The 16,197-nt window shown below is 50.0% G+C and overlaps 2 protein-coding genes across 4 annotated transcripts; one reads left to right on the plus strand and one right to left on the minus strand.

The window, feature by feature from the left end:
• Nucleotides 1–2,242: 2,242 nt before the first annotated feature.
• On the minus strand, nucleotides 2,243–3,619 carry LOC112889607. 2 transcript variants are annotated; one of them, XM_025956329.1, is made up of 2 exons: nucleotides 3,464–3,619; nucleotides 2,243–2,730 (listed from the first exon to the last, which is right to left on the minus strand). In XM_025956329.1, exon 2 carries the CDS (start codon nucleotides 2,718–2,720, stop codon nucleotides 2,442–2,444), a length of 279 nt encoding a protein of 92 aa, XP_025812114.1. In that variant the 5' UTR covers nucleotides 2,721–2,730; nucleotides 3,464–3,619; the 3' UTR covers nucleotides 2,243–2,441. The 2 variants fall into 2 exon arrangements, with proteins under 2 accessions (XP_025812114.1, XP_025812115.1); XM_025956330.1 differs by lacking the exon at nucleotides 3,464–3,619 and adding an exon at nucleotides 3,252–3,437.
• Nucleotides 3,620–10,573: 6,954 nt separating this feature from the next.
• On the plus strand, nucleotides 10,574–16,022 carry LOC112889409 (leucine-rich repeat receptor-like kinase protein THICK TASSEL DWARF1). 2 transcript variants are annotated; one of them, XM_025956022.1, is made up of 3 exons: nucleotides 10,574–13,883; nucleotides 14,758–14,825; nucleotides 15,477–15,614. In XM_025956022.1, the coding sequence occupies exons 1-2, from the start codon at nucleotides 11,156–11,158 to the stop codon at nucleotides 14,790–14,792; spliced, it is 2,763 nt and encodes a 920-aa protein (XP_025811807.1). In that variant the 5' UTR covers nucleotides 10,574–11,155; the 3' UTR covers nucleotides 14,793–14,825; nucleotides 15,477–15,614. The 2 variants fall into 2 exon arrangements, with proteins under 2 accessions (XP_025811807.1, XP_025811806.1); XM_025956021.1 differs by lacking the exon at nucleotides 14,758–14,825 and having other exon boundaries at nucleotides 10,578–13,883; nucleotides 15,477–16,022.
• Nucleotides 16,023–16,197: the final 175 nt, after the last annotated feature.

Here is a 16,197-nt window from a genome sequence, read left to right on the forward strand (position 1 = left end):
CTCTCTATATGTAATGTTTATTTAAGTTTCCTTGTTTTTTTTTGCTGTGGCTGATGGTGGTAGCCAAGGATTAGCATATAACTTAAAAGCATTTAGCTGTGTGATCCTGTGTAATCTGTAGCTATCCGTTGCTCACCATGATTGATTTCCATTATGTAAACTGTACAAAGAAAATAGTTCCAGATTTGCTGAGTGGATTGAAATTTTTTTCTCCTTCCAACCCTATGCTTGTTAGCATACTTGCCTCACTGATGTGGCTACAGCTCTGTTTGTCCAAAATAGGTGTTTCAGTGGTGTGTTTTCAAAACGCTCTATGATGCAATCATACTGCAGTTCTGAAATGTGCAGGAAGACTACGATGGTGAATCTTCCAGAATATAACAGGGATGGTTTGCAGCAGCCACAAAGTATGGGCATGTATCCGCATGGATAACGAAAACATCTCCAATTCGTTCACAATTTGTTGTGCATAAGTTGCCACGCATCCAGCAAGTGAAGAAATGGAACGATAATTTACAGTGTCTTAGCCTCTTAGATATACGAAAATAATGAACACGAGCAACATCGTTGGCAAAGCTGTAACCCAGCAGGACAGAGTGCCCAACAATAGTCTGATCTTTCTGTCTTCAGCAGTGCAACAGCAGGCACCACGACGTGTCCTATCTTCAGCAGTCCAGCTGCAGAGAGACTACTGCAAGCTGTTCAATTCAGGATGATCACTTCTCCTGCTTAGATTTATTCGTTGGGTTGATGGCAAGAGTTTTGCCGTCAACAGACTCGTCAGGGACGGCATTTGCATGATCCTGCATCTCCTCCATCGCCGTCGGCCTGCAGACGAAAACTGGACAGGCAATGGCGAAGAGCAGCGTTTGAGCATTGTTGCCAACGATTGATGAAGAACGCAAGGGCAATGGCTGGAGACTTCTGCTCGGTCACGACTCACGACTCACGAACCGATTCATCATTCATGTCGTCGTCTTCCCCTCCAATCTTGTCCGTGGTGGCCATGGCGACGACGGCTCCGTGCGCTGACTTGGCCTGAGGCAGAGGCGCTCGTGGGGATGCCGTCGCGGCCAACTGAACGCGCTATTGATGGGCGGTGATGCGAGATGTGCGGCGACGGGGTTGGCGACGGTTGCCGGTGGCGGCGCCCCCGCGTTCTCGTTAGTCGCCGTGTCTATTTTGCAGAGAGCCCAAACCAGGGGGTTACGTTAAAACTAGTTTTTCAAAATACCCCCTGATTTGGATCGCGATCAATGGTCGCGATCCGATTCAGGGGATTTTATGAAAAATAAATTTCAAAATACCCCTTGCAAATACGTCCTTAGTAATTTTGCAAATGAGCCTAGCTCCATGAGACCGCTGCTCCTCCCCTCCTCCGGACAAGCCATCGGCGTCGACGGCCGCCGCACCTTCCGTCCGGCGCAAGCGCAAGGCCCATCCAACCATCCAGCTTCCCTCCTCAAACCCCAGCACCAGCTTTTGGTTTGTCTGGTCCGGTGCAAAGGAGATTCACCGGCTCCGATGTACGGGTCCGTCGTCAACCCGCTCTCTTCAAGCTCGAAGCTGGTGCCAAGGCAATTGAATGGGAAGCAGCTGCATGGAGGTGGCCACCGCAATTGCATCTGATATAGGTGCCGCGGCCGTCGACGGTGCTCGAAGACGCTACCCGTCCGGCGAGAAGGTCGTCGGGATTGTCAGGGAGTCGGAGGCCGGTGGGGGATCTCCAGCACTTTCTTAGAAATTTTAGCAGTTCAGTAGCTCCAAGAAGAGGCAGCAGCTCGATCCAAAGAAGCCGTAGCAGCAGCATCTTCAAAAGGAAGAAGAGAAGGCAGAACAAGAAAGCCGAGAAGAAATATACGCTTCTTTTTCTAGTGATGGCTCATGATGGTTGACGGCTTGCAGCAGAGGAAAAAACAACACTGTACACGGACCATTTTGCATTGATGGTCACAGTGTCACACAAGGCAGCACATCAAGATCAATCTATTTTGCATCGGTGGTCATAGAAGGGGAACCATCAAGATCATCCATATATGCATTGCTGATATGTGCCTTTTATTGTACGAAAATGCAGATGCCATAGTTATGCGTGTGGCTGAATTCAGACTTCAGATTTGAGAATAGTAGGAAGTTTTTAGTGGCAATACATTCTTGTGCTTCAGTTGCTACACATCTATGCAGCACACGGACAAAAGAGAAGGGGCACCATCGCCTTTGTCCAGTGCAAGAAATTATGAAATTATAACAGAGAGAGGTAGAACTGCTGCTGAATTTCATGACATGAGCACCAAGTTTTTACACTTGCAGGTTGTAGCTGACAACTATCTAGTATTACAAAAGCAAGATGTGCCAAACAATGATCTGGTCTTTCTCTGTCAAAAGCGTAGCTAAAGATACAGTAGCCGTGCCTAGCAATGAATAAGATGAACTCAGGATGGTCACTTCTGCTTCTTAGATTTCTTCGGGGGGTTCTTGAGTAGTGCTTCACCCTCTTCATCAGATTCACCCTCAATGGACTCATCAGGGACATCGTTTGGAGCATTGTGCTTGGTGATGTATTCCTTGAGAATCACCATGCTCTTCTCCTTCATCATGGCCAGCTGCTCGGACAGGATACCTGACTCGGAGCTGATAGCAAATGATTCTGCTCCAAGAACCAGGTTAGCCTTCACTCTTGGACCAAGACTAGCCTTTGCAGCGTTTGCTTGGCCTTCCATCACTACAGTTCTGCAGGCAAAAATTGGACAGCAAAAACAATGTTAGCTATGGTGGATCAAAGCCAATGATCGGTAACGACACAAGTGATCATATCAAGCAGGAAGAAAGCAAAAGTTACACTGCATAAAGTAGATATATTAACGAGTTAGCAAGAACTGTACACTAGGAGGTGAAATGAAATCATGGAGGCTGAACAGTGGTGCTTGGAGACTTCTCCAGGTGCTATGAGTAGATGAAACACAATAAGTATATATGCTCCCCTTACTGATAACTGAACACTACTGATGCAAAGAAATAAACTACTACATCCATACATCCATTGAGTTGCTTAAAACGCGGCAAATCTCTCTCTTTGCAGCTACAGCTAAATCTCCTTGCTACCGTTTGAAAAATTGTACTGAGTCGTGAACCTCAGCACAATCCCAGCTATTAGTTTGATGCCATGTTCATCTAAAGTTTGATTCCAAATTCCTATCACCGACCGCATGGCATCATCCAGCAGACGGAGATGAATACTACTTACAACTTACATTGCAGTTAGCCCTACATCAAGAGCTGAACACAGGGCAAAGCTTCAGTTGCCAAACTTTCCCTTGAGCAAAGGCATCTTTCGGAAATTTTTCCTCCATCTACCCAAAATCCAAGCAAAAACCACACCATCCTAATCGGTTACAAATGCAGAATTGACCTGCACGGGACCGCACAGCACGAAGGAGAACTGTTGGGAGAAGGAATTACAAACCGTAGGCGCAGGAGGGGGTCGAGGCAGGGGCAAGTCACCGGAGGATCCGCGACGGAGGCACGGGCCGAGCAGGCACCGGCGGCGGCCGGCGTCTCGGCGGGAGCCTGGAGCCGGCGGTGGGGAGGGTTTGGGGAACGGGGATGAGTCGAGCCAGGAGGCAGCTGCGTGCGGACGTTGAGAGTGAGCAAGGTGGATGGGCCTTCCAATTAATTGGGCCGAGTCCTGTTAACAGGCCAACAATTACTTCATGGGCTATCTACCGGAGACGAATTGGCCTTTTCTAGAGAATCATGGGCCGTGAAATATTTTATTGACTACTGAGTTTGCTTTGGCTCTAGGAAAAATGGTTTCCAGAAGATTTGAAAAGAAACTGAGTTTTTTTTTTGAGGGCATGAAAAGAACCTGAGTTGACAATGAGACGACCACACTTGCTACTTGTTCTACCCGCTCGCCATGATTCGGTCCTCCGCTTGCTTTGGAACATGTTCGCGGCACTGCACAAACGCACTCTGAGACGATGAGACCCGAGCTCCCACAATGGATTCAGGGGCAGATATTATTTTATTTTTATTCTTCTGAAAGAAGAACATTTCAGGGGCAGCCTAACAAAGTGAAAGCGGTGGCCAGGAAAGTGTGTGCTCACTCATCACTTCACCGAGAGTTTCTATTCTCTGCTGAATCCAGTAAAAATTTCGCCAAATAACTTTATAGAGAGAACTACTGATTCTGTGGAGTGATTTTTCTAAAATAAACTAATTTTCTAAACTAAACTAAGAGAAAAAGTAGCTTTTTATAATTTTGTGAAATGATTCTCAACGCTGATTTTAAAAATTTATGCTAGATAATCAATAAAAATTACTTTCAGCCATATAATCACTTCTTAAGAATTAGAATTAGTTGGAGCTCTACCAAACCTAAACTCGGTTTCAGCTGCATGTCGATGCATCTATTCTCTCTCACCCACGGCCCACGCCGAATCACTCGGCCGGTCGGCCAGTTTCTTCTCTCTCCTTCCCTTTCCCCTTGCTGGTCTGCTAATGCAATGGATGGACACCATTTTCTTGCGATTGTTAAGCAGGCTTTGGAGTCATTAGTGTGATTCGACTCTACCAGAACTGCATTTGTTTAGTGCTTGACGACTTGTCTGTTACTGGCTGAGGCTGTCTCCATCGGTAGCCTATAAAGCGTTCTGTACTCTATATATAGAGGAAGATTCCGTTCTCTATTGCTCCAGCAGCGTTCTCTAAATGGTCCTCTAAAATAGAGAACGATACAGGTTTCCTCTATATATAGAGATTCTCTCTCCTCTTCTCTATTTTTTCTTTACGTTTCAAACACTGAATTAAATAAAAATAAAATATGTCCATAGCGTTTGAGGTATGATAAATACGTACGTACAAAAATTTAGAACAAAATACGTTTCTAATATAGGGTTTAATGTATAGAGAACGAGATTTAGAGAACGTTGTTGGAGAGAAATGAGATATAGAGGAGAGAATCTTGTAGAGAATTCTGTAAATGAAGAATGTAGAGGATGGAATTCGGAGGATATCGCTGGAGACAGCATGATCCCAGAGACTCGAGGGCAACAAAAGGTGGCGAGGCTTTTATTTGCTCCAGAAAAAGCTGCTTGAGCTTGCCCCTGCAGGCAGTGGCACATGGATAGCAATGCTATGAGCGTAGCCTTTTTCTCCACGATGATGATCGCCAGTTAATCGATCGTGCGCGTTTAGATGCTACTGAAAGAATATTAGTTAGTAACTGGTTGCTAATTGGAGTGCAAAGAAAGGGGAGTGGTAATAATGGAGAGCAGGAAGCAGTGGGAGAGGAATGTTCTTGATGAGGATTTATTTTTTACAAAAAGTACAGTATCTAGGGGAGTAGCATTTCTTGTGCTTGTGTGGAGGTGCTCATTGCCATGAGTAGACCTAACGTAAATGTGAAGCTGGTTGCTTCTCCGTCTACTTTAAAATATTTAAGTTTTGTCCTAAATTAAATTTATCCAGATTTAACCAAGTTTGTAAGAAAATAGACCGGCATCTTTATCATCAATTTGATTTTATTAAATCTACCATGAAATGTGTCTTGATATTGCATTTATTTGATATAGTAGGTGTCGATACAGTTTTTGCGTAAATTTAATCGAAGTAAAAAAGTTTTAGTTAGGATAACATGAAACATTAAATTTTGGAACCAATGAATCATTTGTGGTAAGTCTCTCGCATCCCATGGGTGAGTATGGACGCATTAGGCTTCCTTGCCTTTTGAATGTTCAACCACTAATACGCAGATGACATGCATGGGTGATTCGAATTCACAACTTTTCTGTTAGGTCCGACTGACATTCCTCCACTGAATCGACAAGGATCATCAAGACCTAGCATGACCCCGGCAAAGGCAAGACACGGATTTTGGGATCGCACAAGAGAACAATGACCATAGCTGATGTTTTTGGAAAGGAAACAGTGCTGAGAGTCAACAGTGTCACAGCCAGGTGAACACCCTCGACTCTGGGCTGTGGGCTCTCCTCCACTGCAATTGTTTTGTTTGGCGAGTTTTTTTAAAAAAAAAGGTTTAAAAAAATTAAAATTCAAAAAAGGGGTGCCAGTTGGAAACAATTTGAAAAATGGGTGCCTCCCGCCCGTTGCGGGAGGCGTGGGGCCGGGGACATCCCGCCCATCCAGCGGGCGGGATGTTCCAAAAAATATTTGCAGGTCCCTCCCGAGGGCCTCTTCACGAATAAAAAAGTTTCTATTCGCGAATAAAAAAAAAATTTATTCGCGAAGAAGTCCTTGAGACAGGCATCCCGCCCGGTCAGAGGGCGGGAAGCATCCCGCCCAGCCAGAGGGCGGGAGGCATCCCGGCCGGCCAGTGGGCGGGATGTTCACTGCTTATATTTTTATTAATTTTTGTTGGAATTTATGATTTACAAACTATTTGAAATTCAGACTATTTTCAAATACAATATTTATTCGTCATACTCTTTTGTATACATATAAAATTTTAATTCAATTTTACTAAGAAGATTGATGTATCTAAAACTCGTATGAAGATGGTTAAACGATAACGTTTTGCAACGTAGAATCCAAATATTACGATAGTACGATACATCAACCAATTAAAAAGAAAATAATATCATACAAAAACAGTTTAAATATAAAAAGTCCACCGAATCAGGAGTATCTACCCCGCCTGTCCCGGACCTCGCACTCTCTTGGTCCTCCCCCCTAGTCCTAGCCCGTCGGTGTATGTGGTCCTCCGAGTACGTAAATGCATCTGGAGCACGGTGAGGACGAGGCAGAGGAGGTGCACGTGTGAACGGGTCATCCTGGGACTGTGCACCTGGAGCGTCATACGTCTGGGATGGACCAATGATGTCAGACTCGGCGCCACCGCCCACCAACTCCAACCAAGCGGCGGAGCCGCCCTCCTAGTCGTCCCAGTCCGGCACACCGAATGGACCACCGTATGCAGGAGCTCCCGTCAACCATGCATGCTGAGAATATCGAACATTAGGTTCGCCTTTGTGAGCCAGTACTCCTCGTCACGTGAGCAGAGGGAAGACAACTCGTGCGGCGCACGTGTCTGGACAGCCACAGCAGTGTACGGGGTCCAGATGACATCCTGTGGCCGCCTCCGATCAAATTCGGACACGAACTGCGAGTATGCTTTTCGGACCTGCTGATGTGCCCAGCTCATCTGCAAAATTACACAACTGCATCGGAACTTTGCATATACAGAAACGTACAACAGTAAATTAAAGAGCTTACCCGTCGATCGGTCCAAAGCGAACCCATCGTGGGGCTATCCTTATCCCACATCCCATACATCTCGGGCGGATAAGGCTCCTCGCTGATTAGGGGGCGTGCTATGGCGAATCGCTCGTACGACCATAGCTGCAGCAGAAGTGGGCAGCCTGTGATGACGGCGATCCTCTCCGTCTTCAAACAGGCCTGGCAAAACCCTCGGTACGTGGCAGCAAGCACTGCCGATCCCCAGCTCCACCCAGGTACCTGGCCCAGCTCCGAATCCGCAATCGCGCGCGCGTATTGCATGAGCACCTTGTCCACATAATTGCCGGTAGAGTTGCAGAAAAGAGTCCAGCCGAACAACCACAACAGATATGCCTCCAGGCATCGCGACACCTCGTACTGCCCAGCCAGAGGGTGCAGATCCTGAGCCTGAAATATATTTGTTCAATACTTAGAGGTAGTCACATATAATTCAATTAAATTAATTAAAAAATAATTGGACGTACCCTAAATTGTATTACCCAACTCTTGGCGGGGCCGGGCAAATCAGGTACATTCACAACAAGTGGCGGGTTCGCTGGAGCAAACCGCTCCTGCAACTCCGCCCTCCAGGTAGGTGGCACAGCAACCAGGCCAACAGCTTCACCCGCAATGGGAAGCCCGAGCAGGTACGACACGTCCTGCAACGTGGGGGCTATCTCCCCGCACGGCAAGTGGAACGTGTGCGTCTCCGGACGCCACCTGTCCGCCAACGCTGCAAGTAGAGTGCGGTCCAGCTGCATCCACTTCTTGGCACCACCGTCTTGGCCGTCGCCGGCCTGGAGCATACATGCGAGTGGCAGCAAACCAGCCTCACGTAACCTGTATATTTTGCATTGTGGTTACAATTATCGTACAAGCTATACATTAGTTTCGTAAAAAAATACAAAGTATCACCTGTCAAGCCAGCGGTCGTCCAGGTGCAACAACTCCTTTGCTACACGAGGGTGCAACTCGTGAAGCTCCTGCCCCTCCACCGCTGTCAGGTACGGCCTGTGCCATTCGTCGATGTTCGCGTCAAGGAGCTCCGGTGTCTGCGCCATATCTGCATGAAAAATATAAGTACCGTAAGACATATTCCTACAAACAATTGAAAATACTAAAAACTATTTATAATAGAACTACCCTAACAAATATTTCTAAAAGCTATTAAAAATACTAAAAACTATTCAAAATATAACTACCCTAAAAATATATCTGAAAACTATTGAAATTATAAAAACTATTCAAAATATAACTACCCTAAGAAATATATCTAAAAACTATTGAAAATACTAAAAACTATTTATAATAGAACTACCCTAACAAATATTTCTAAAAGCTATTAAAAATACTGAAAACTATTCAAAATATTACTACCCTAAGAAATATATCTGAAAACTATTAAAATTATAAAAACTATTCAAAATATTACTACCCTAAGAAATATATCTGAAAACTATTAAAATTATAAAAACTGTTCAAAATATAACTACTCTAAGAAATATATCTAAAAGCTATTAAAAATACTGAAAACTATTCGAAATTTAACTACCCTAACAAATATATCTGAAAACTATTGCAATTATAAAAACTATTCAAAATATAACTACCCTAAGAAATATATCTAAAAATTATTAAAAATACTCAAAACTATTTAAAATAGAGCTATCCTAACAAATATTTCTAAAAGCTATTGAAAATACTGAAAACTATTCTACGTATAAATACCCTAACAAATATTCATAAAAATAATTAGTAATTATACGGTTATAACGAGAATATACCTCCAAACCGATGTGTGGACAAAGCTTCGCCGCTTCCTCTCCTCTGCTCTCTTCCTCTCCTTCTTTTCTTTTTTGTTGATTTTTGATGAATATTATGAGAATTAGGGGTGGGTGGAGGGCTTAAATAGTGGCAGGGGGGTGACATCCCGCGGGCGGGATGCCCCTCGCGAGAACCTCCGGCACGTTGTGGGCGCGGGATGCCCCTCGGGGGAACCTCCCGCCCTCCCAACGGGCGGGAGGCCCCTCGGAAGATCCCCCGCCCGTTGGAAGGGCGGGATGGCGTGTAAATTTCGCGAAGAGGCCCCTGCAAAAAAATTTTCGACCCCCCGCCCGTTGGATAGGCGGAACGTCTCATCCCGCCCGTTTATTGGGCGGGAGGCACCTATTTTTCGAATTGTTGTAAGCCGTCACCCTTTTTGAATTTTAATTTTTTTAACTTTTTTTTAAAAAATTCTTGTTTGGCTGCAGGTCAACCGGTGCCAAAGCGACGCCCCGGCCTTGCTCTGCTTTGCTTTGGCTTTACGCGACGACCGAGCAGAGCAGTTGATGAGGCAGGCCTTCAGCTAAGGGGGCACGCTGGTGCTCAACACAGCTAGGCCATGGGCCATAGCAGCCTGCTGGCTCAGGTCAGGCAGGCCATGGCCATGTCTGCCGTCTCTCATCTCATGGCCTAGCCTACCTAGAGATGATGTAGTGTACTGTAGGACCAGCGGGAGAAGAGCCCTGCCGGCCGTAGCACCCATGCGTACAGTACAAGGCAGCACCGCAGCAGGGAAGCAGTGCCATGGGCCATGGCCTGCAGGAAGATCGGAAAAGAAAACTTTTTTCTACCTTTTCCTTTCATATATCCTGGCCCGGGCGGGCACGGTTATCTAGGGGGATCTGGATTGAACATGGAGGCAATGGGCAGAGATCGACAGAGAAAGGGCTACAGCTCCGGCATCCTCTCTGCATGAGCAAGCTATGCACACACTCATGTGCCTAATGTCATTGGCTGCTTGGCAATGGCATCAACGTATCATGATTCTGCAGTGATACGCGTTCTTATTTCAGTCTGAAGCTGAAACACACCAGATGTGTTGCTGAACTCACGCACCTAAACGTCCAAACCAAATGTTTTTGGACTGATGAGCTGAATTGGATCCGCCACCGCTGTGCTGTTGCAGAGCTAGAGGAGGGAGGGAGGAGCCGTTACATTGACTGCATGATGCAGAGTCAGGGAACAGGAGGCCAGGGTGCAGAAGCTTGGTCACGTTCAGTTCAGGGCATGAGGCTTGAGGACCGGAGCAAGCAGAGGAAGGCAGGGAGTGGGGGCAAGGAGGACAGTCCTCGGTGGCTCACAAGCCACAGCTTTCTGTTCTGTTGTGTCCCACGCGAGCCAACAGAAAAAAAAAGGCATCAAGAAGTACCCGCATCCACAAAAGGCTCCGTTGAAACTTCCCCAGGGCCGGCCTGCCTGCCTGCCCTGCAGGAAGGAGCAGATCCTTTCTGAACCCCCCACCACAGAAATGTGGTTCCAGTTGTGGGAGGAGGAGCAATGCTAAAAAAGCTCTCCTGGGAGTCCATCCGTTTCCAGACGTCAAGTGAACCGCTGATCGCGTGGTAAAATCAGTTTGAACCTTCACGAGATCTTAAGGATGCAGCTCCAATTTTAGCATGAAGCCATGACCATCAGGCGATCAGCAAAGCCTGCTAGGCTGCTTGCTACCAAGGGAGGGGAGGGGAGGCTGGCAGCCTGTGGCATTTGATGGAGCCTCCCAGAGCCAGCCTAACCTAGGCTACGAAACCAGAGAGCACTGAGCAGCAAGCAGCAAAGGGAAATTGATGCGGCCCGCGTCACGTCCCCTCCGGCTCCGGCTCCGGCGCCGGATCCTTCCCCGTCCCGTCCCGCCCGCCCACAAAACCAGACGCCGTCTCTCATAACTGCCCGCGCCTCTGACACCGCACGCGTCAGCGTGCCGTGCGCCGAGCAGCATCCATCCGGGCCTTTGACCCGGCGTCGTGAAGCTCAATCCTTTGCCAAGGAAGATTTTGGCAGCCAAGCCAATCCGTAGCATGGCCAGCAGAGGCACTAGCTGGCAGCAGTACGCCGGCTGAGAGGAGCTCGGCCGCCGGTGGAGCGGGACGGATTCCATATGCTCATTCCCTCCTCCACCACCGCCTCCCACCTTTTATCCCCACGTCCGGCTCGCCACCACCACTCCGCACCCGCAGCCGCCGCCACCATGCCTCCCCTCCACCCCGTCCTCCTCCTCCTCTTCCTCCTTCCCCTGGCCGCCTCCGCCTCGCCGGAGCGGGACGTCTACGCGCTGGCCCGCCTCAAGGCGGCGCTCGTTCCCGCCGCCTCCAACTCCTCCCCCACGGCGCTCGCGGACTGGGACCCGGGCGCGTCCCCGCCAGCGCACTGCGCCTTCTCGGGCGTCGCCTGCGACCCCGCCACGTCCCGCGTCGTCGCGATCAACCTCACGGCCGTGCCGCTCCACGGGGGCTCCCTCCCGCCCGAGGTCGCGCTGCTCGACGCGCTCGCCAACCTCACCGTCGCCGCCTGCTCCCTGCCGGGGCGCGTCCCGCCGGCGCTCGCGTCCATGCCCGCGCTGCGCCACCTCAACCTCTCCAACAACAACCTCACCGGCACGTTCCCGCCGCCGCCCGCCGCCGACGTCAGCGAGCCCTACTTCCCCGTGCTGGAGCTCATCGACATGTACAACAACAACCTCTCCGGCCCGCTGCCGCCGTTCGGGGCAAGCCACGCCCGCCTCCGCTACCTCCACCTCGGCGGCAACTACTTCAACGGCTCCATCCCGGACTCCTTCGGCGACCTCGCCGCGCTCGAGTACCTGGGCCTCAACGGCAACGGGCTCTCCGGCCGCGTCCCGCCCGAGCTCGCGCGCCTCACCCGCCTGCGGGAGATGTACATCGGCTACTTCAACCAGTACACCGGCGGCGTCCCGCCCGAGTTCGGCGACCTCCGCTCGCTCGTCCGCCTCGACATGAGCAGCTGCAACCTCACGGGTCCCGTCCCGCTGGAGCTCGCGCGCCTCACCCAGCTCGACACGCTCTTCCTCTCCATCAACCAGCTCACCGGGGAGATACCGCAGCAGCTCGGCGACCTCAGCAACCTCCAGTCGCTCGACCTCTCCATCAACGAACTCACCGGCGAGATACCCCCCAGCTTCGCCAACCTCGCCAGCAGCCTCAAGCTCCTCAACCTCTTCCGCAACCACCTACGCGGCGAGATGCCGGAGTTCCTCGGCGACTTCCCGCACCTCGAGGTGCTGCAGGTGTGGGACAACAACCTCACGGGCCACCTCCCGGCCGCGCTCGGGAGGAACGGTCGCCTCAAGAACTTGGACGTCACCGGCAACCACCTCACGGGGACCATACCGCCGGACCTCTGCCTAGGGCGGAAGCTGGAGATGCTCGTGCTCATGGAGAACGGCTTCTTCGGCCACATTCCCGAGTCGCTCGGCGACTGCAAGACGCTCAAGCGCGTTCGCCTTGGCAAGAACTTCCTCACCGGTCCCGTGCCGGCTGGGCTCTTTGACCTCCCAAAGGCGGACATGGTGGAGCTCACCGACAACCTGCTCACCGGCGAGCTCCCGGACCTGATCGGCGGCGACAAGATGACCATGCTGATGCTAGGGAACAATGGGATAGGTGGCCGCATTCCTCCATCTATCGGCAACTTCCAAGCGCTGCAGACGTTGTCCCTGGAGTCGAATAACTTCTCCGGGCCATTGCCGCCGGAGATCGGCAAGCTCAGGAACCTCACCAGGCTCAACGTCAGCGGCAACGCGCTCACTGGAGACATCCCGCAGGAGCTCACGGGCTGCGGCTCCCTCGGCGCCATCGACCTCAGCCGGAACGACCTCACCGGTGAGATACCGGACACCATCACATCGCTCAAGATCCTGTGCACGCTGAACGTGTCCAGGAACAGGCTGTCCGGCGAGCTCCCGCCGGCGATGCCCAACATGACGAGCCTCACCACGCTGGACGTCTCCTACAACCAGCTGTCCGGCCCCGTTCCGATGCAGGGGCAGTTCTTGGTGTTCAACGAGAGCTCGTTCGCCGGCAATCCCGGCCTGTGCGGTGCGCCTTTCGCCGACGCTTGCCCTCCGGCCGCCGGCTCGGGATCGCCGTTCTCCTTGCGGCGGTGGGACTCCAAGAAGATGCTGGTGTGGCTCGTCGTCATGTTCACTCTCTTGATCATGGCGTTCCTTGGCGCGCGGAAGGGGTGCGAGGCGTGGCGTGAGGCGGCGAGGCGGCGGTCGGGCGCGTGGAAGATGACGGCGTTCCAGAAGCTGGACTTCTCGGCGGACGACGTGGTGGAGTGCCTCAAGGAGGACAACATCATCGGCAAGGGCGGCGCGGGGATCGTGTACCACGGCGTGACGCACGGCGGCACGGAGCTGGCGATCAAGCGCCTCGTCGGGCGAGGCTGCGGCGACCACGACCGCGGGTTCACGGCCGAGGTGACCACGCTTGGGCGCATCCGCCACCGCAACATCGTGCGCCTGCTCGGCTTCGTCTCCAACAGGGAGACCAACCTGCTGCTCTACGAGTACATGCCCAACGGGTCCCTCGGCGAGATGCTGCACGGCGGCAAGGGCGGCCACCTCGGGTGGGAGGCGAGGGCGCGCGTCGCGGCGGAGGCGGCGTGCGGGCTCTGCTACCTCCACCACGACTGCGCGCCGAGGATCATCCACCGCGACGTCAAGTCCAACAACATCCTGCTCGACTCCGCGTTCGAAGCGCACGTTGCCGACTTCGGCCTCGCCAAGTTCCTGGGCGGCGGCGGCGGCGGCGCCACCTCCGAGTGCATGTCTGCCATCGCCGGCTCCTACGGCTACATCGCGCCAGGTAACCCAGAGCCATCCCTGGAACTTGCTGCAAATCTGCTAAGCCATGCACTTGGACTGCAAAAGGGATCAAAACATGATCATATTACCCAAAAAAGAACACTATAAACCAATGCTTTGTGAGTTTGATAGCTGTGTTAGCAAGAATTCGCAATCTATGTTTTTTTATGTGCAAGAGTGAATGGAAAATTCAGCAACATATTAACAAATTTTAGGAGAAAAAGTGTATTTGTTGATAGTAACTGCAACTCTTGCTTTATGGGATGTTTGGTTCCACCTAAGCACAGTCCTTGTCACATCCAATGTTTGATTACTGACTAGGAGTTAAATATAGACTTAATTACAAAACTAATGGTATAGATAGAAGCTATTAAGCCTAATTAGTCAATAATTTGACAACATGATGCTGCAGTAAACATGTGCTAATGATGGATTAAATAGATTTAATAGATTCATCTCGCGAATTAGCCTCCATCTGTGTAATTAGTTTTATAATTATCTTATGTTTAGTCCTCCTAATTAGCATCGGAAGATTTGATGTGAGAACTTTTGTTATTTAGCCCTGTTAGATAAAAAATAATCTTGTTATTTAGAAGTGTTAAATAAAGTTTAATTATAAAACTAATTGCGGAACCTCTGGGCTAATTCGCAAGATGAATCTAACGAGGTATGTTAATCTATAATTAGCGGATGATTACTGTAGCATCGCTGTTGCAAATTATGAATTAATTAGATTTATTAAATTCATCTCGCGAATTAGCACCTATCCGTGCAAGAAATTTTGTAAATAAATTTTATTTAATACTACAAAATAGCAAAATTCTCTCAAGTTCGGAACAAACTGTACTACTTGTACACAGTGTTTGTACTCGCAGTCTGTTGCCTTCTGCATAGTCAACTTGAGAGATGACAAAAGCTGCGTGCCCCGGATCAGAATCAAACGGTAACTTTTTCATAGTGACATTTGCAATTGCTTCCTTTCAAAAAAAACATTTGCAATTGCAGGGCATGGCTGTAGACTGTAGCACTGGTGATAGACAGACAGCGATTAATATAATCAGTGTCATGTTCTAGCTCTGCTTCTTGGATTCTAGCTTGGATCCGGCATGTCCCTAGAAGCAGATCTTGTTATTATCTGAGAGGTCAATGGGGGACACTAAACTATAGGACAAACCCTGCCTTTGGATTACAGGAGTGGGCATTCTGGTGCCGTGCTTGTGCTGTTCATTTGTTTTGTTACAGCCTTGTGGGGCCTTTAGGCAAATTGATCCAACAGGGACAAGGAGCTTCTCTCCATTGCAGCTCCATGCCTGCGTGGAGCAGATCTGCCCATTTCTTGACTTGTCAGATACCTCGTAAATCTGTCGGCTTCTGCTATCACTCGTGCAGCTAGATTCAGTCCTACCTACTGCAGTAGTTACCTTCTTTCTTCTTCTTGCAACTGTAGCTCAAGTGATTCAGCATGAATGTGCATGCATGGGTAAATCTCTTAGAGTGTTGGACACAGTAAAAAAATTGTAACCAGCAGCTCAGCTATTGACATGTTCTGAATGATGTTGCTGATCCTATCAACCTTGTTCTGTTGGCTTTGCAGAGTACGCGTACACCCTTCGCGTGGACGAGAAGAGTGACGTGTACAGCTTCGGCGTTGTGCTGCTGGAGCTGATCACGGGCCGGCGCCCCGTGGGCAGCTTCGGCGACGGCGTGGACATCGTGCACTGGGTCCGGAAGGTGACCGCGGAGCTCCCGGACCCGTCGGACGACGCCGCGGCGGTGCTGGCCGTGGCGGACCGCCGGCTGGCCCCGGAGCCGGTGGCGCTGGTGGTGAACCTGTACAAGGTGGCCATGGCGTGCGTGGAGGAGGCCAGCACGGCTCGGCCCACGATGCGCGAGGTCGTGCACATGCTCTCCAACTCCGCGACCTCCACGCCTTCTGACTGATTTTGGGTTGGGTTTTGGCCTGGTGCTTGTGATGGATGATCATGTGTAGAAGAATAACAACCAGCCTGCTGCTACGAGTCCTGGAAGGTGAAGGTTAGCGTCCTTGTCGAAATGGCAGCATTGGCCATCGCATGGCTGAATGGATATGTGCATATAGTAAAGTTGAAGTTGAAATATCAATATCTCCTCCATCATCTAACATATGCTCTCTCTCCATTTTCCTTTTTGCAATTTATTTCGTTTTCGTCTTTATCTTTTGCTCGTTTTACGTCAAAAAAACTTGAGATGGAATCCCAAAAGGCGAACGAATTCATCTAGTTTTGTACCAACAAAAATCGTCAGTGGATGGTTACCAGGCCGTCGTCCCTGCGGAA

This window comes from Panicum hallii, chromosome 4, assembly GCF_002211085.1.
Source record: "Panicum hallii strain FIL2 chromosome 4, PHallii_v3.1, whole genome shotgun sequence".
Taxonomy (NCBI): Eukaryota; Viridiplantae; Streptophyta; class Magnoliopsida; order Poales; family Poaceae; genus Panicum; species Panicum hallii.